The sequence below is a fragment of the Plectropomus leopardus genome, chromosome 16 (genome assembly GCF_008729295.1).
Source record: "Plectropomus leopardus isolate mb chromosome 16, YSFRI_Pleo_2.0, whole genome shotgun sequence".
NCBI classification, from domain to species: Eukaryota; Metazoa; Chordata; class Actinopteri; order Perciformes; family Serranidae; genus Plectropomus; species Plectropomus leopardus.
In genome coordinates this window covers 14,547,841-14,568,112 of record NC_056478.1, presented here as the reverse complement: position 1 = coordinate 14,568,112, position 20,272 = coordinate 14,547,841, and the positions used below count along the sequence as shown (strand labels likewise).

General features: G+C 40.6%; 2 protein-coding genes across 3 annotated transcripts in view; one reads left to right on the top strand and one right to left on the bottom strand.

The window, feature by feature from the left end:
* The window catches only part of armc2 (armadillo repeat containing 2), a 25,326-nt gene extending 14,292 nt beyond the window's left edge, over positions 1-11,034 (top strand). Inside the window, exons 12-18 of one of the 2 annotated variants that reach the window (XM_042503481.1) lie at positions 1-3; positions 3,243-3,573; positions 6,082-6,204; positions 6,851-6,964; positions 8,112-8,244; positions 9,835-9,986; positions 10,200-11,034. The exon at positions 1-3 is cut by the window's left edge and continues 97 nt beyond it. In XM_042503481.1, coding sequence (XP_042359415.1) covers positions 1-3; positions 3,243-3,573; positions 6,082-6,204; positions 6,851-6,964; positions 8,112-8,244; positions 9,835-9,986; positions 10,200-10,330 — 987 coding nt within the window. In that variant the 3' untranslated portion in view covers positions 10,331-11,034. Of the gene's footprint in view, positions 4-3,242; positions 3,574-6,081; positions 6,205-6,850; positions 6,965-8,111; positions 8,245-9,834; positions 9,987-10,196 lie in introns of both variants that reach the window. The other variant, XM_042503480.1, reaches the window with a different exon arrangement.
* A 1,718-nt stretch (positions 11,035-12,752) lies between these two features.
* On the bottom strand, positions 12,753-19,058 carry sesn1 (sestrin 1). Its single transcript, XM_042503182.1, has 9 exons — positions 18,807-19,058; positions 17,958-18,023; positions 17,393-17,593; positions 17,119-17,301; positions 16,596-16,832; positions 15,727-15,981; positions 15,446-15,636; positions 15,202-15,346; positions 12,753-14,575 (listed from the first exon to the last, which is right to left on the bottom strand). The coding sequence occupies exons 1-9, from the start codon at positions 18,906-18,908 to the stop codon at positions 14,489-14,491; spliced, it is 1,467 nt and encodes a 488-aa protein (XP_042359116.1). The 5' UTR covers positions 18,909-19,058; the 3' UTR covers positions 12,753-14,488.
* Between the last annotated feature and the right edge of the window lie 1,214 nt (positions 19,059-20,272).

Here is a 20,272-nt window from a genome sequence, read left to right as displayed (position 1 = left end):
CAGGTGAGTCCACCAGTCTCCTCGTGTGTGCGTGTGCGCGCGCACGTGTGTGTGTGTGTGTGTGCTTCAGTCTGAGTGTATTAGAGAAAAGCGAAGACAAGCTTCTGCAGTGCTCATGATGTAATCAGCTAAACACGTTTACCCTCAGAGCGAGTTGTTTATGTACCTCAAGTCCAAGCACATTTACGGGACATTGTGTCCATCTGCACACAACATACGCCTCTCTGTCTTGTGTGTGTTTTGACATTTAATCATCCCAGGAGGGGCTGAGTAAGTCATGAAAAAGGGCGGAGGGAGAAGGAGGAAAAAGAGTGAAAAAAAGGATGTGCGCTTGAGTAGAGGTGATACAGAGGTGGAAGGGAGGAGCGACAGTCAAGAGGAGAAAGGGTGGGACTTTGGCAATCTGACATGACTGACATATGTTGTTAATCTCAACGGGAATACTCACGCACCAACACACACAAATACACACAAATACACACACACACACGCACACACACTGTGTGACAGTTATACATGAAATGAGCACCTAGTCCCGGGACAGCCCGTCCTGTCCTCATACCAATGTCACTGCACATTTATGGGAGAAAATACTGTGTTCTCAGCTCACCTGTTATTCACTAAGTAGAGTCAGGATACAACGGTGACGCACGGGGTGTCAGTTGTCTCCTTTTTTCTTGGAAAGCGTGTGATAACTAGGTAAAAAGATAGGGCACAGTTAGTCTAGGCTGCTATGAAATCTCTGGGGGAATTAAGTGACACTGACAATGGTGCTTTTTGACAGGGTCGGCTCACTGTGCTGCAGGTGATGCGGCTGTTGAGCTTCAATTTGTAAATAAAATCTCACAGGACCTGATTTCTGTTTTTTTTTTTTCATCAGAAACAATCTCTTTTTGTTGGGGGAGATCTTTTTAATTAGTCCACTGTAAATACACTATATTTATATGCTGTAATTTTTACTATATAATTGTCAAGCAAAAAGTGCCAAGCATTTGCAGACCCTGGCTTTATCCCGGTTTCATACCATCGTAAATTAAAAATCTTTGAGTTTTGGACTGTTGATTAGAAAACTAAAGACATTTGTATATGTAGCACTTCTAGCCCAACCTATTGGGGTACAAGAGACACTAACATCTATCTAGGTCCATAAGGAGTAATTCCTTAAATGACCCGGGAATGGAGTTTGTATTATGGTATTTTAGCAAACAAATAAGTAATTTATTTTTTAAAACCTCATCTTATTTATAACATACTCTTTTTGACTTTTTTTATATTCATAATATTTTCCACTTAAAACATGAATTAACATAAATTATTACTTTAAACATACTTTAATGTGTGTATTTATAACCAAATATCATTGAAGTTACACTTCAAACCATTAACCATGACTTCAGTGTCAGCAGATTAGGTGAAATGCTCCTTCAGTGTTTCACAGCTCTATCTGCTGCTCTACCTGCTGCTCTACCTGCTGCTTATCCCAATTTCTCAGTTTTGAGATCAATAAAGTATATCTATCTATCTACCTGAACTGACTTAGCAAATGTGCTTAGCTTGAGCTAGCATTTGCATAACATTAGCACAGTGGTACAACAGTAAACAAAACATTAGCAATTAGCGTTAGCCACCCGCGCTAGCGATTAGCGTTTGCATCATTTTAAACATCACTAAAATGATACAGAATTCACCAAAGTGCACTGAAAACATTAGACAACCTTCTCATAACTCCGACCGTTTTTTGTAAGATAAAAGTATCTGGACTTTAACACAATATTGGTCTATGAAGCAAACAACAACATATTAGCAAGAAACATGAGCGTCACTCACCGGAGCTTTCAGGCATTAATGACTCAACAGAAATAATCTCCTTCAGGTTCACAGCTCGTATTGTAACACACGGGCAATATTATTAATTATGGTAACACTGGTATGTTTGCATAATAGTTTTTAAGTTAAATCGTGGCATTATACCAGAACGCGCACCCGTTCACCGCGCACACATGACGTTATCGAGATGTTTTTGGGACGTCACGCAGGAAGTGATGTCATTCACAGGTACACTCATGGATGTATTATGAGGAAGTCACTCCCTACCACTTCAGGTACACAGCGTTTGCGCTTCTCACTGGGAATAACATGCAGCTACATCTTTAAACAACATATAAGCGATTAGTAGCCCTATATTTCATAGGGGTTACATATACATCATTTTAGGCTGTGAGGAATTACACTGAATATGTAGCTCTATTTTCTGTCATTTTACAGATAAAACAAACAAACAAAAAAGATGAATCAAAAAACTAATCTGCAGTTATTAGACAGTGTAGCCATGGGTGCTTAAAATGTCATGCAATGTCTGAAATATCCATTTAACTTATGATAAAAATAATAACAAAAATCCTCAAAAAGTATAAAATTGTCTTTAATTCAGATTGGATGGGTCTCAAAATCCTTTTTAGGCATGTCACTGCAAGAATTTTTTTGTTGTCTGCACAATGGCAAATATCATTTAAACAGGGATGTAACATTATTCGAAGGGGGAGCAGACTAAAACACATCACCTATATGCCTTCAGAGCTCCCATTTGCCCCCTGTATGCATCATTAAACTAAGGCCTTGCCAGCCAGTCTGCTTGTAAGCTATTTTTTCTGTGTAAGCACAGAGAGTATCATCAGTGTCATTTTACTTTACTGTTAATTTTGAACTGACATTAGCGTTTATTCTTGGAAAAACCACATTTAATTTTTGGTGTGTATTTTCATCACCAGTCTTAAATTCAATTGGCAATGGTATGAAAGAGGTCTTAAAATTAATTTGTTTATACTTGTAGACACCCATAACATTTATATAAACAGGGAAGGCCATTGAGAGCAAACTCTCTTTTACAAGGATGCCCTGATTACATTAAAAAAACAACAAAAACACATTACAGAATACACTGATAAAACATGAGAAGTGAGGTAGACATTAAAGTGCACATTAAAAGCAAAGATATACATTAGGCATGTGTTAGATACCCTTTTTAAGTTGCATACCTTAAATATATATTTGTGTAATAAATTTGAATCCAAGGAAACTGTAAATACAGTTAGATACAGTTTTCTTGTTTGAACCCAGTAAATAGTACAATCACGATTAAAATATATGGCCTACTGAATAAAATAAAATGCTGTACGAAAAAACATGGATCAGTTGAATAATGTTTATGGAGCACTAAAGCACTCTCCACTGCTCTCCTACAGGATCTTGTCGTGCGTCTTCTTTTCACCCTTGGGAACCTCACCGCCAAAAGCGACGAGGCTCGGCTGCAGCTCTTTCAGTGTGAAGGCTGCATGGACACACTCCTGCAGCTGTACGACACCTACCAGTGCAGAGATGGCTTATCACACTTGCACCCACGGAAAGGTCTCGCTTCCCTCAGTGAGCCTCAGGCTCCTTCAGTGAGTGTGCAGGAGGACGAGGATGTGCTGGTAAAGCTGGTCAGAGTGCTGGCGAACATGTGCATCCATCAGGCTGTAGGTCCAGCTCTGGCAACCAACACAACCTGCATTCAGCTGCTGTTGGAGACACTTGGTGAGCAGCAAGTCAGTCATTGTTTAAGAAAATAACATATAGAGAAAGTTTATCCCCAAATTAAAGAATATACTATATATATATATATATATATATATATATATATTCCCTCTTACCTGTAGTGCTTTTTAACAACAATCTAGATTGGTTTGGTGTGAGTTGCAGAGTGTTGGATATATCTGTCTTCTCTCCAATATAATGGAACTAGATGCCACTCAGCTTGCCCAAAAAATACAACTAATAAACTCAACAGCAATGTCTCTTTCCAGAAATTATGACCAGGTTACTCAAGATGATCCACAGACCTTGTTTTGATCAGTTCCAACTATTTTCTTTCTACTGAAACATCCATCAACCATATCATCATGCAGGAAGAAGCATGCATCTACCGCTAGCTCATCTAGCATCGCTGACATCACAGCTCAGCGAAGGAGCACACCATTAATGTTTACAACTATCACAAGCATGAGCCTTTCACCATGAGTAGATGCGTGCTTCCTTCTGCACACTGATATGGTTGTAGTTTGGTAAAAAAATAAATAAATAAATAGCAATAGCCATCTCCAACTCTCGGCAAGTCACACCAAAACAATCTAGACTGATACATAACACTGCAGTTAAGAGGAAAAATATGCATTTTTGATTTCAGTGTGAACCGAGCAGTGTATAAAAATCTGGGGTTCGGTTAAGTTTAAAAATAGCTGTTCAGTGCATTGTAAGTACAGTATCTGCTCAGCACCCGACCACTTCCCGTGCTGGGAACAAGACATGACTTTGGTTGAAAACACCCTCTTCATTTGTCTGCTCATTCCATCGCTCGCTTTCCTTTGAGTGCTTTCTGATCAAAACGCAGCACATCCTCTTTTGGTTTACCTGTTGTTTTTTTTCTCAAAGTCTGACTGAGAGACACGCTTCACTGCATGAGCAGGATGTTCTGTTACATCTCACAGCCGACTTGGTTCGTGCGTATGAAATTCTCCCATGTGGTTAGACGGTTTCAGGACAGGTTGAACTGATACACAGATGGGTGTGAAACTCTTGCTTTCTGTACTGCCTGCCTCCTACACACTTCACGGTGGCTGGGAGAGCAAATTAAATAAACAAAACAGAGGTCAAACTAGTGAAAAAATGCCAAATTTAAAAAAAAATAGAGAGCCGTGTTATTGATGCCAGAGAGTAAGACGGGAAGTAAATTAAGTAACTGAAGACAGAAACATAGAATGAGGGAGAATGTGGAGTTGACGTGACAGTGAGAAACAGAAAACCAAATCTCAGAAGAAGATGAAAGCGCGAGGTTGACTGATCCATGTCCTGTTTTGATCCTGACAGGCACTGCTGCTTTACATTACACAGTTTTGAGTGTGGGGGGGGCACAACAAAGCAGCATTTCCAGTCAGAAACAAAATTTAGTCTGACACAGCAGCCAGTTGACACCAACCGCAATATCTGCGATTTATGACCGAGCACGGCATCTGCTGCTATATCAGGAACAGACTCGGTTTCCGCTCACTGTGTCACGGCTGGTTGGACTGGGTCACATTGACCTTTGTACACCAACTCGTGATCAAACTGACTACATCAAGCCTAAACCACAGATAAGACACTTTTATGACATTGTCGCAGTGTCACATCAGTGTGGCCGAGCTGTAATATGCAAAAAACACTGAAAACTTGAACACTGAAAATTGTGTTCATTGTATTTATCATATTTAAATTCTTCTATTTAACTGTTTAACTGTTTAAAATTAATTACTTATTAACTATTAATCTGTTTTCATTTGCATTGCACTTGTAAATATGAAAAACCAACATCTTAATACTGAGGTCAACCCAGTTTACACAGTTCATATAGCAGCTGTTTTATGGATTAATAATCTACCAATACTTTATCTTCTCTATTCCATAAACATAAAAGGAAGCAAAACTTTCACCTGGATTCACCTGGTGAGTCATTAAAAGTCATCACTGAGTTCTCGATCAAAGCATGTATTCAAAATAAGGCAAAGAAAAGTTGTAATTTCTGACATTATATTGAGACTAGTCAGCAGACTGACGGAAAAGTGAGCAGAAATATTTCGGGATCATAAAGGCTTGTTTCTGTTGGCCATGCAGTGCGGATGCTCCCTCTGTTGGTTGTGTTTTATACAGGAGTATTTTCAAGAGAAAGAATACTCTACTTCTAGATCTCTATGGACATTTTTCACAGTAGACATTTTGACTTTTCATAGCAGGAAAAGCACAGGTGATACTGACAACATTAACGATAGCTCAGTTCCATTGAGTGTCCCAGTAAGCTGTCCCAGTGAGCCAGCATGGACAGTACCAGGACGTCCCCTAAGTGTCATGCAGCCATTTTTTATGTTAATAATACACCTGTGCTTTTCCTGCTAAGACATCTCAAAATATGCACTATGAAAAAGGTCTATTAGGAATTAAGTCAATTCAAGTTTACTCTAAATGGTGACTGTTTTCTTTCTTGTTTTTCTCGTGTGTTTCTGTGTGACACAGAGCTGAGGTCTGTGCAGGAAAGCGAGGAGCTGCTGGTGAATGTGGCCGCCACCATCAACAACCTGTCCTTCTACCAGGAGGAGAGCTCCGTGCTCAGACACAGTCAACTCACCATGGCAAACTGTAAAAGACTATCAGATTTCAATCTAGAAATGAAAAATACAAACAATGATACAACTTTTCCACCAACAAAGAATCAATTCCACTCTGGTTCCTGAACCTAATTTTGAATCATCCACAGCATTTCAACTAAAGATAAACTGGTTCAGAACCCAAACACTTGTCTACCAGTTAATAGCAGGTTTTCCTTGACCTGAAGTCCAAACCGTGACAACATCAGTGGGTGCTGTCATATTCTGGAGAAGTACAGTGAGAAATTGTCAGAGCATGCAGTGGTCTCTTTAATAGTTGGTTGATGCTTGTTTTTTTGGGCAAAAACAGCTGTCTGGACAAAATGAACAAAAGTTCACAGATAATCAATGCCACCTGCAATTTTGCCACAATGGTTTACTTCTGTTTGTGCAAAGTGCAATGCCTTTCTTTGATGACACATCCTTGGTTAAAATGATTCTGGTCAAAACTGGCAGAAATGTGGGCTGGTTTACTAAATAGCAGAACAGAATCAGCTCTGATTTTGTGGGAAAGGGGTATGAAAGTGGTACCGCTTGTTTATTTTGCTTTTATTTTTCAGTTTTGCTGCTTTTGTTAAATGCCGCTCCATCATTTACTCCACTGTTTGTTTTCCTCTGCTCACTCCTCTCTCCTTCAGTGATGTTGAAGTTGGTGCTAAGCTCCAGTATGGACGCCGTGCTTGAGGCCACCCGTGTATATGGAAATCTGACACAGTCCAAGGATGTCCGGGACTTCATTATGCAAAACAAAGGTATACATATACATATATATACAAACATCAAGCAACACACACAAAACATTCCAACATACGTGACAATGAAGAAGAAAATAGGGAGTGCTGTCACTGGGTCAAGAAACTAGGTTTGTTGACAGTTAAAAATCAGGTGCTCTTAAAGGATAAGACAAGCAGTCACATAAGAGAAAAAAACAATGACTGTCTACAATAACTTTTACAGGCTTTAAGTATTTGTGGGGAAAAAATCACTCGTCATAGTATAGTATGTCATAAAAAAACTTCATAAAAACATAATAAGATTATATGTCATTAAAAAAATATCATAGTATGTAGTGTGTGTATCATAGTGTGTTGTGAAAAATTTTTAATAAAAATGACATGGTGTTGTATATCATGAAGAAATTCATAAAAAACAATTACAGTACACTAGTATAGTATGTTGTCAAAAATGACATCATTATAGTGCAGTATGTCATCGAAACAATTATACAAACATCATAGTACAGAGTGTCTTTAAAAAAATCTGTGAAAACATAATAGTATAGTATGTCATGAAAAAAATAATAAAAATGTCATAGTATAATATGTTGTGAAGTAATTCATAAAAACATTATATTATTGTATTTAGTGGGGAAAAAAATAATAAAAATGTCATATTGTTTAAGTCAAAAAACGCTGGACTTGTTATCACAGTGCCTCAGATGCTTTCCAGACCACCAAATTACACTATGGACTTGGATAATTATTGTGTTTTTATTCTTAAGAGACTTATTTCCTATTTTGGTTAGGCCAACTGTATTCATTGACTCTTGCAGGAGGTTGGCAAAGAGTTGCCATGTTAAACCAAAAATTACCATTTATTTAAGCCCTAATATTACACAGCAATACATTTTTCAAAAGGCTTATGTAAAGATTCATAAATCATATCATCCAAGCAGAGAACTTTACAGAATACTGAGTGTGTCGACACAGAAAGCCCAGTACAGAGCGCCTCCCTGCATGCTGTTGTATCATGTTTAGGCTGCACTTATCTGCAAGGCCAGCTCCAGTCGGTATAAACATGCCTGCTGACTCTAGTGATAGCTGCCCTCTTATCTTTGACCTGCTTTGTCTTCGTCCGCTCCCTCACATCATCATCTTTCTCCACTCTCTCCCCACTCAGTGCACCAGTTTGTAGTGACGCTGCTCGACTCAAAAAGCACCGAGATGTGCTTTTCAGCCTGCGGGGTCCTCACCAACCTGGCTCTGGACCCTCCCAACAGGGTCAGTCTCTCAGCAGAGGGGGCTGCTGCCAAGTAAGGACTAATGCAGTCAGAAAGTAGGAGTGTGTGTGTGTGTGTGTGTGTGTGTGTGTGTGTGTGTGTGTATCTGACAGACAATTCACAGACTTTCCACTAAATATAATTAAGGTTACGGCTTGGTGATGTGGAGAAAATCAAATATCACAATATTTTTTTACCTCAATAAATACCTCAATACCGATATTGCGAAAATATTGCAGGGTTGATTATTGGTGCTCTCACAAAATATTTCCATAATGCGATTTTTGTTATATAATCATCAGTAATTTAGATATAATGGCTGAGTAGGTAAAGATGAATAATAGATCAGCTAGAACAAAAGTATATGATTAACCAAAACTGAAGGTTGATATCTAGTCTTATATGTGGATATCAATATAATATTGCTATATTGGCCAGCACTAGAAAAGGCTAAGAAAATGCATTTCTACTGTACTGGATAAATGAGACGGCTTTGAGATTAGGCGGGTTTCCATAAACCCTCAAAATGTGCAAACTGATATTAAGAATATGAAATACGCCTAATGGGAACATGGCAATTAAAAAAAACCAAAAAAACTCCTCTTTCTCGCAAATAAAGTTTTTACTCTCACATAAGGGGGTATTAATATTCAAAATAGCTATATTTTGAAAAACTGCAAAGGAAACACTTTATTTTATAAATCACATGATGTGATGGCTATGCGGTCGGTAAGATCTGGCTCATCGGGCATGATGCAGCAGGCACTACAAATGGTGTTACTGCATCGCATAACTCTTTAAAAGTAGTTTTTAACCCACAATTCCTCTGTAAAATCATGAACTGTCACTTCTTAGAAATCCCTCGTACATGCAGTGTATATCTATTGGTATTAAATTCATCTTGATAAAATAACAATACAGTTTTGCCACAGGCCCTCTCTCCATCTGGTGGGGCCCGCATGCGGCCCCAATACAGTATGGGCCCCTGTTCAGTCTCATTCCCTGCACTGTCTAGTTACACAGCTTCATATTTAACCAGACAGACAAATATGAAAGCCGTATCATTATTTCATCTAACTCTCTGCAAGCAAAAGCCACATCTGTCCCGAAATATTTAACTATTCCTTTATTTGCAAACTGAGCTAATGTTTACTGAGTTTTTGGCAAAGGTAGCTTCCTCTTTGCAGCAGAGGGTAAACAGTTTTTTTTTCTTTTTGTGAAATATGGTCTTCATTTTGGAAAACATGAGCACAACAACTCCACTGACACAAACAAGATGCTCCAAAACATCTTAAACTTGATGCTATTTGTTTACAGCAGTTAAACAAGTAAATATAACAACAAAAAGTTAGAATTACTGATTTAGCGGTTTAGATTTGTACATTTTTAACACATGCAGACTCAAAGTGGAACAGGTATTACTTCCCCTTTATACACACACACACACACACACACACACACACACACACACACACACAGAGTCCTCTTACAGATATGGGTCCAATGAAGTGGAGCTAATGCCCACAAACCTGCTGGTCATATGAGTCTCTCTCTCTTGAGTCACATGATGTGTGTGTGTGTGTGTGTGTGTGTGTGCGTGCGTGCGTGCATGCGCGTTACCAGGCTTGTGGACTGTCTGAGAGACTTCGGACCAGGTGATTGGCAGCTGGCAGGCCAGGTTTGTCAGGCGTTGTGGAACATGACCGGCGGCTCGGAGAAGCTGCTGGAGTCACAGGAGAGACAGTCGCTGCTGGAGATCCTCACTCCATACTTAGGTTGGTTCACAGTCTTATTACTAATCCTTACGTAACAGGGGAGGGAGACCTGCTTGACAGAACATGCTCTCTTTCATATCAGTGGCCCTCGGGGGGAAGGGAGGGACACACATATTCCCACTGTCACAAACTTAAAACCACTGTGGTCACATCTGCCCAAACACTAAACCTGAAAAACCTCTCAGCCTGTGTCTACTCTCTTTACCTCAGAAGAAGAGGAGGCTCTGAAGTGGATAGAAAATGAAGATATGAGGGACTTCCACAAGGCATGCTGGGAGATAGAGTTCCTACCTGTAGCTCAAAAACTGATGAAGATTCTTCAGGCCGAGGTCCGGACAGCCTGACAAACATGGACATGGAGTTAAGAGTTTCATGTTGTCATTCTCACTGTAGCATTTCTTTAAACTTTTAGACTGAATGTCTCCAATGTAACTCATAAACCCTCACCTCCAGTGGGTTTTAAAGGTGGCTGTGAAGGTTTGTAGTTTCCTTTTTCATGGAGGATCCAGGTGAGGTTTGCTTGAATTCACTGTCAGTGGATCCCATGAGCCTCTCTCACAGCAGACATTTTGACTTGTCACAGTGGGAAAAGCACAGGTGTTACCAACAACACAAACAAAGGCTCTGTTCTGCTCCAGTGGTCCAGTAAGTGTGACAGTGAGCAGCGTGAACAACACCAGGACCCTGAAATTTAAGCAGTTAAATGATTCAGCCAACATTCATTTTTGTGTCTTTTCCCACTGTGACATGTCAAAAAGTCCACCATGAAAAAAGCCTAATGCTATAAGCAAAAGTCAAAACACCTTTGAAAATGCCTCAAACCAGCCATATTTCGAAATTATTTTTCCGACAGTTATAGTTTTGCAAAACTCAAGCCACATGACTTGGACATGAGTCAGACTAGAGTAACACATTTGATGACTTCAGGTTCAACTTGACAAAATCAAAAAAGACCAGTTGTCACCAGTGACTTGTAACTTCACTTAGACTCAATATGCTTAAAATACCATCCTCCAAACTGAAAGAATAAAAATGTTGTAATTTAAAAAGTCACAGTACATATTTTTTGTGATTAAATTTAGTTGCATTGGTTTTAACAAATACATTTAAATGCTTATTATTTTTTAAATGTATTATCACTCTGTTGTTAAAATGGCATTATAGTGGTGAAGAGTGCATTATGACTTGTTTAGGACTCAAAATTTAAAGTTAAGGAATAGTGGCTTGACTTGACTTGAGGCTTACTTTTGACTTGGTCCCACTTCTGCTAAAAAATCAAAATTCAAGCTGATTGTTGATGCTATTTTTCATGTAACTATGAACTTTTTACAGCCAGTTTTAAAGCCTACGGATGGTCAGTGTATCATATATATAACAATGGATTTTAGGTGGTTGATAAAGATAATGATGCTAAATATCAGGAGCAGAATGAATCTGTGTTAAATGGTAAAATATAACCTGTGTGGATGTGAACATTTTTTTTTTTAAATTCTGTATACTTTATAAACTGAGTCATTTATTTATTTTTTAAGTATTTGGTCACTCCTCATTTTATCCATTTCAACAGTTATATTTTTATTTGTAGCATTTTTTTATGCACTTTATTTCCCACAAAGCTTGCACAAGCCTTTCCGTCTTTGTACCTTCACATGTTCAGGGATGATTTCAGCTCTTTGCACATTTATATAACACTTGCTGTGTTTGTGAGCTTACTGTGTTGTAAAGAATCTTTTATGATAATGTAGTCTTGAAAACTGATGACAGACCAGGAAAGTTACCTCTTAAGTGCGTCTTTTACAGTCTGTGGACTGTGTGGCATTGGACACAATAAAGCAGAGTGGAAAAACATGTTTTGCTTCTCAGAGCCTTTATTATTACACAGATATGGGGCCAGGCAGTGCTTACAAGTTACACCAAGTAGCCTAACGTACAGCATTTCAAAATCACATGGTTATTACATCGAGACAAATCAGAAACGGCACTTAATGTAAAAACCCCCCGGTGTCAGATCCCTCAGTTTTCACACAACAGTGACCTTAAAACAACCACAAGACAAGTCGATGTTTCAAAAAACCCTCAACAGTTCATTAGCCGGAGCTGATAACAAACATTGTTCTCTACGTAGTTTCTCAGGTTGATATGAAAGACAGGTGGCTGATGTCAATGTTTCCATTTCCATATAACGTCTGGGGAAGCCACCGAAATGTAAAGGCAGTTGGGAGTCTCTCCGGATGGTTGTGATTTGACGGAGAGACGGGAAACACGTGACGGATTTTGACCCTCAGCAGGGAAGTCAAGGATTTTTCCCAGTGAGGTGTGACGTGGAGACAAGCGGGAAAGAGAATTAAGGTCTCTTATAAGGAATCCCTGTTTATCTCAACTCAAATGTTGGTCAGGAACAAAGAAACTTTGACCTTGACCGCACCACAGGAACAGGGACCGTTATCTGGTTCCCAGTGAGTCATTCAGTTCCCAAGCTCGTACAGTAAAGTGAAATTCACATGGAGACCGAACTGATGACAAACTGAACTGTTCCCCTGACTCAGCATACTGTGGATGACGTCATCTTGAGTGTACTTTGAAACATAAGGTGATTTCATGAGTCACCACACGTCATTAAACTTCCTATACTTATGCAACTGAACAGTGGACGTGATTGTGCTACGACTGTTTGAGTCCTGACTTGCGTCGGCCTCTGATACAATCTCGTTGATGAAACGGTGAAATCAAATTGTTTAGGAGAAAACTACGAATGATACACGACAATTCAATATCATAGTTTATTTTTTTTTCATCTTTTTCATATAGTTTCATATAAAAAAGTGTCAGTAACTGACATCAGTCAGAAGTTTGAAAAAAAAAATCTCCACTTCCTCTCAAAACCACTTCCAAATGTACCATTCTTTTATCATCGCCTTCCTCCTCCTCCTCACTCATTCATGTCTGATTCTCTCAATTCACCCTCAGAAGAATGCAGTACTTTACTGGTTTTAGTAAACAAAAAACAAAAACAGCAGAGGGTTCACACCTCTGTTCAAAATTTTTTTTAAAAAAAGCTGCTTTTGCACTGGTTAGACTTCCCCCGCAGGGAAATAAGCACAGCTACAACCTGTTGCGTTCGACAGCTAATCGACCGCAGTCGGCCCTGTGATGGCCCGCCGCGTCCCCAAACAATGGGGAACACGGCAGCCCGAAAAAGAGTCTCTGCTCACCAAAGAGCACTTCTTATAGAGAAAACAGAAGAGGTATTCATTTACTGGTAAATTCACAATCCAAAGCTTCGAAAGTTGTTAGGATGACCAGGCAGCTGGGATAAGCGGAAGACAGATAAGGTGTGGTTAGGGCAACCGGAAGCAAATCCCTCCTGGAAAACCTGGTTTCTAACTTTTCTTTTTGATTAGCTTTTTTTTTTTCTTCTCCCGTTACCAGAAAAATAAAGACATCATCATCATCAACAAATGATAAACAGTTATCTCACAATAACAGAGCTACAGCAGAAGCAAGAAGTCTTTCCTTCAAAGTGCCTCGCTTTTTTTTTTTTTTTGACACATGAAATTCAAATATTTTTTTCTCCGTCATTTCTGTGACACACACACGCACACATACACACCTCAGTCATTATGAACATCATCCACGCGTGTACAGTCGCACTCAAAAAGGGCTCAGACAGTGTTCTTTGAGTTTTCCTCCACACCTCTCTGGTTTTCACACACTCCTTGGATTAGCTTACATTGACATTTGAAATTTGGGATGGGGGTAAGGGACAAGAGGGATGAGGGGTAATGCAGTGGATTGCTGATGGATAGGGGGATAAAATGGGGTTGGGGGGGTGATTTGGGGATCAATATGATCCCGCTGAATACAACGTGGGAGCAGCAGCATCAGCACGTATGCACACTGTGCTGGATAGTTCAGGCACACGTTAAAAAAAAAAATTTGCCCAAAGTTAATGCTTCCATCTCCAGTTACTACTAACAGCAACGACATCCACTTTCCTCGATACAAAACGAAATAAAAAGATATTAAAGAAACTAACAAATATAACAGTGAATCAAAGTTTCTGGGGGTTTTCTGTGGGTCTTCACTCGACCAGCAGGCAACAAACACAAATGTTGCATGCTGGAATACTGAAGTCCTGGATGCGTCTCAGTGCTCGACCTGGCACAAACTCCCCCAACGGAGCAGGAGTTTGCTCCAGGATGCCCTCACTTGGTCAGTTTTGGCACTGCAGGAAACAGAGTTTGTGTGTATCCACTTGTAGTTTGAGATGACTTTCTTCAACAGTTTTTTTTTTTTAATTTTCTTGCTTTCATTTTGTTCTGATCCTCTTCTCCAACATCCATCCAACAAGCACCGTCACAACCCAGGGCTTCTCACATCTCTTCCACATTTTTTGTTGAATCCCCCCCTTAAACACACTTTGATTTTTTTTTCTTGAAGTGTCCCATAATGAGCAACAACAATGACAGTAAAAAGACAACGATAAAAACGCCAAAAGCACTTCATGTCATGTAGCGGGTGATCGCTCTCAGAGCGTATAACAGTTCTGCCTGCATTCGCGCTTCCATGAGAAGCAGATTAACGTGGACCTGCAGGAGGAAAAAGAGAGAAAAGAAGCTTATTAAACGCTGAACAATTATCAACCTATCAGAGTGCTGCAGGGATGACCTTAACATTGCCCTGGCTGCCTCGTCAAAAAGCAGATGGGATTTTTCCCATTGTTGTAGAAATTCAGATCTGTGGCAAATTAAAGTTTGATACTTACACGTTTTGTTCAGCAAAGTAATTTTCATAAATCATTACTTTTCTGACTTTTTTAAGCATAAATGCAATCACTACAGGTAACAAGCTAACATTAAAGCCCTCTGAGGCAAATTGTGATTTGTGATAATGAGCTTTATAAATAAAATTGACTGACTGACAACATCACCACAACAACGAGGCTGTAAAGCCGTGTTTGGCATCATGATGCTCTATATTCTCTATTAGCAACTGTCTTCTTTAAGACACATAAAGGCTTCGCAAGTGGGCTATTTACTGACGGATTTTATGTCGGAGAACAAACGTGAAAGTCTCTCAGGCTTCAATAAACCCACTGACTTCTGGGTAAGGTTTACCTGAAGTGTTAAAACGTATTTCTAGGTTTAAGGACTCTCTAAGGACACTCTTGTAAAACAGCTGCTACAGATCAGGCCGGGATGGATCAGGATCTTACCTTCTCGGAGTGCTGAAACTGCCTCCAGAAACTCTCATACATTCGTTTGGTGGTCTTCTCAGGACTACACACCATAGTCTTAATATAGATCTTAAAGCTGCGATCCAGAAGCTGGTTTATCTCGCCGTAATCATAGTCGTCATACCTGAAGAACGCAGAAAGACACAATGTAAGGCAACAGTGCTGATTAAGCACAAATAAAGATTGCGTCATACGACAGGACAAACTTTTCTCAGCGACTGACCTGATGCCGAACATGCAGTGGATGTAGTTCCAGATGGCCCTGCGCAGCATACTGGTGTCCACATCCTTGTGTGTTGCCATGGTGTTGTAGGTCAGATTGTAGGCCATCTGGAACTTCTCGTCCAGCATCTGACCGACGTCAGGGTACAGTCTGTTGACCAGAGAGAAACCGTGATCCTCCCAGCTGTAGTCCTGGAGAACAGAGAAACAAAAAGTAAATAACAGGACAATCTTTTTTTTTTTCTTACTGTCTTCAATATCCAGACTGTGTTTGATCTCTACCTGCACTCTGAACGTGGGCACATGCTCCCCCCTCCTGGAGAAGTCCTTGTAGCCGTAGCTGGGGTCCTCAAAGTGTCGCGAGATGTCCCTGGAGGGGACACCCTCCTCGTCCTCCGCTGTGACCACCAGCATGCTCTCCGTCTTCTCCCTCTCAAAGCGAGTCGCCATCTCTTCCTGGCTGGCCTCCTCGTCGTCGCGGCACTCCTGCAGCTGCTTCATGCGCTCCATCAGCACCTCCACCTCGCCACACATCTCCTACGGAGAGCAAGAGGGCACAGCTGTGGTTAGGAGAGTCCTACAAGAAGCATCTTCACACAGCTGCTAAAACATCTTCAGGGCTCCTACAGCTTAAAGAAAGTTATATATAAGAATTTTAAAATGTTTTATTACCACTCAGAATTACATTTACAGTTTTACTATGACCACAATTTGAGGAAAAAAAACACTGAACTGACATAAACAGACAGTTTTACCCAAATGTTTATTGTACCACCTTTTTGGTCAATTTAAAAAGTCAACCGATCTACTTAAAGTGTAAAAATACATCAATAAAACTTTCCTCTTCTGTTCTGATCTGCATTAGGTAACTGTGAGAGGCATTCAGTGAATTATTTAAAAAATAGATATTAACAATTATTTTGAGATTTTATGACTCAATATAAGAAAAACCCTACTTCCTTTGTCTTATGTTTAAGACTTTTTAAGGATCTGGAGGAACCCTGTTCTGATATTATAACTGGATTGCTTGGATTTAAGCACATTTCTCTCTCTCTCTCTCTCTCTCTCTCTCTCACACACACACACACACACACACACACACACACACACACACACACACACACACACACACACAGTCCTTTACCACTCACCTGGTTGCCAAGTGGATCGTCATGATGATTAGCATGACCGTTGCCGTTGGCAATGTCACAGACGCAGTACTGGCTGAGGGAGGGGGGTCTGAAAGTGTGTCCGCCATCGCAGTGGATTTCGGGCGTGATGCCGCAGCCAAAGGTGAACGAGGCGAGGGAGTGGTAGTGTGTGAGGAGGACGACAGCGTGGATCAGCTCTGCAAGGGACCAGCTGTGCTCCTCCGCCTTCAGAAGGCGCTGAAAAAAAAAACAAAAAGGAAAAATAAAGTGAGTCGAGCCAAGTAATGACTTCAATATCAGTGACCTTTTAGGAAGTGGAAAATATGTTTTCAGCCTTCCTGACCAATTTATTGTCTCTTCGTTTTCCAGCCTAACCCCCTCATCCCTCTGTCACTACACCTCTACTGCCACAAATCCTTCCAAGTCTTACAGCTGCAGCTACACTTTCGCCTCCACCCATGATCTCAGCCTGTTGCGTAAGACTCTCCGTGTCCACGTCCACCCTCCGTGCCGGTCCTCTCACCTCGATGTGTTCCTTGGTGAGAAGCCAAGGTCGGTGGGCCAGGATTTTGTTGAGCTCTCCGAGCTGCTGCAGCTTCTGCGGGGCTTCATCCAGACCGTTCAGCCACTTGGGATCGCCCCCGACCTGGAGGAAGTCGTTCACGTGGAGGTTGACCAAGTAGGAACACTGGTGTCTAGCTGCCGCCTGTGAAAAAGGAGACACATCAACCACTGCTTCAGATATGAACCGTTAAATGAGGCGTGGATTTGTTGACAAAGGACAAACGAGACCGTACCATGATGCCGATGTAGTGTCGGTAGTGCAAAGACAGGGGTCCGTCCATCTGCAGCAAGTAGTGCTGTGTCCGGAGGAAACTCCCCAGGTACTGCGGGTGGAAGCCCATCACCAGGGAAATGTTGTCGAGGCGACCGAGGGCTGCAAAAGCATCCTCAAATATCGACTGTGTCCTGGCATCCACTTTACTGACTTGAAGAATCTAGTAGAAAAAAAACCCCAGACATAAATAAGTCTGTAGCTCTTTTTTGTGTGTTATGTGCTTTTTTGTGTAGTTTTATGTTGCATTGTCTTTCTCAGGTCTTCTTCTTTGTATCGCTTTTATTGTTTGTCTTATGTGGGTTTTTGTGTACCATTTTACATTAAGATATTATTAGGCTATGTCTTTGTTCTGACATGCTGAGGGACTGCAGATGTCAATTAGCTCTAAGTCATAATCTGGTATGTTGCACCAAATGGTAACATTTATGTTTTAAATTGTACAGGGTCCCTTAAATTAATATTTTTTTCTATCATTCAGGTTTGTTAAAAGGTTAAAGGTTTCAGGTGAGAGTGACTGTCCTTACCTCTTTTTCTGGGATAAATCTGCTTGGTCCGTTTCCTAATGTTCTTGGGATCCTTACTCCCAAGTCCTACAAGACAAGAAAAGGAGAAAAACATACTTTAAATACCACTGCGATGATCACTTCTCATTTCTACTGTCACTTTATTGCTTCTTCAGAGTGAAAAGTCACAGTTGCTACCACTAAATATGTCAGATCAATACTGGTTTAAAGAGAAAATAACTACCATAATAAAATAACAATTAACAAAAATAAGCGATAAAATGTATCCACTGTAGAAGCAACTCAAAGCAGTAAAAAAAAAAAAAATCGAAAATCAGCATTAAACTCTGTCATTTCATTATTAGTGAAAATCCAAACACAAACTTTTCCCTCATACAAAATTAAAACCCAATAGAAACCTTTTCAGCGTCTCTATTATGCAGGCTACGGTAACTTTCCGCTGCTTGTCGAGACATGTCTCCTAGCGGACACCGTCCCGCAGCGCACAATGAAGCCGATGAAGTGGATGAATGAATGACCCACGAAATGCACATTATTATTCAGAAATGACACCTAGTTAAAAACACGCCTCTAAACGTGACATTTACACCAAGACTTCTTTTGAGCTAAAACCAACAGAGAAAATAAACCAAAAACGATTTATCGACCGACGACCGCAAACTCTTCGTAAACAAGCCTCCTGCACAAAAGACTGCACTGCAGCTTGTTTATTCAAAGAGGAAAAACGTCGCCTAAAAACACCAATAACGTGACACCGTTTTTAAATCCACGCGACATGTTGACGCGTAAAAAGGATTTCTTTTGAAAGAGTGTTATTTGTTTCAGAAGCCCATTTTCCCTTTCTCTTACCTTTTTGCTTAGCCGTTCACAATGGGTACATATCTTTAACAGGTCTGTCACTGCAAAAGAATTATTTTCCACGCTTTCTGCCGGTGCGACCGCGTGCCTCATCGCGTGTCCTCGCTGCACTTTGATTATTTGAAGGGAATACAAATTAATAACACGTATTCTGGATGGCTGTTTCTTCCTCTCTTTGTTCCTTGAGGCACTGGGCAAAGTGCTCGGCAGTCAGCTGTTGCAGCCCTACAGCAGAATACCGTCCTCTCTCGCGCATACATTCGGTAAATAAGTCGAGGCTCGTGCGATTGACGCGCGCGGCGGCCAATCGGGTGGCGAAAACAGCCTCCAGGCAGCCAATGGCGGCGGGAGGAGCACGTGCGGGCGGAGCGAAGCGTGAGGAGAGAGAGGGGGGTCCTAAACGTGAGCAGAGAGAACAATCCCCCCTCTAAGAAAACATCATCACTTCTCTCTGCTTCTTTTGTTCCCTGCTGCCATTGATCATGATTGAATGTACTGTAATGCATCGCCCTCTATGTGCTCAATCACAATTGCAATCAATGTTGGGCGATTGCTTGAGTTTGCTCTCTAATCAGTTCCTAAATCAATCAATTATCATGGAAAACACTGCTTTAAATAGCCTTTCGTAACAGTGCCAAATGTGGCTTGAAAAAGGCACGTTAGTGGTATCTGTTCTTCTGTGTAATGTGCATTCACTGAAAACAACAACAAGCCAGCTCTTGCATGCAGCAGGAAGTCCCCCTATTGGCTTCTTGCTGCACCAGGGGGGTAAACTGACCCCCCATCTGTCCTTGGTGGGCAGCAGAAGAAGGTCCGCTGTGCAAAGATCAGCATCACAGCGAGATGGATAGCTGCAGGACCTGCTGCAGCAACAACAACAGCCCTTCAGTTTGTGGTTTGCAGCCTATCAGACCACAGATAATGTGATCCACCTATCAGCCCCAGCTGAAGGAGTCCTCTCAAAGCTAGGAGGAAGCAGAGACAAGGAAGGCAGCTCTTATGGCTTTGTTTATCCCAGTCTGACAATAACACGTCCACTGGAACACTGTATAACTGGTTTATCGCACCGCTGTGGTTAGAAAGTCAATAATTACTCAGAATGATATCAGATCAGATGTGCTGAAAACAACACAGTGGGCCACTAATTTTATATTACAGTTAAATATCCACACAAACTGGTCTGGATGTGGAAATGGCTGATGCAGTTGCAGTATTGGAGAGGTTACTTTTGAAATGTAATAAGTTAGAGATAACTAGTTACCATGGTAACATGTAATAGGTTACATAAGTATTCTAATCAACAAAGTAATGTTATTTATTACATCTGATTTTTTTTGATCACTTTTCTTACAAATGTTTTATACGGGGAAATAAAGCTGTATAAATGTTGCGTTCAAATTTTTCCTAACAGCTTTGCTGACTCACATTGCGAGTCAGCAAAGAAGTGAAAAGAAGGC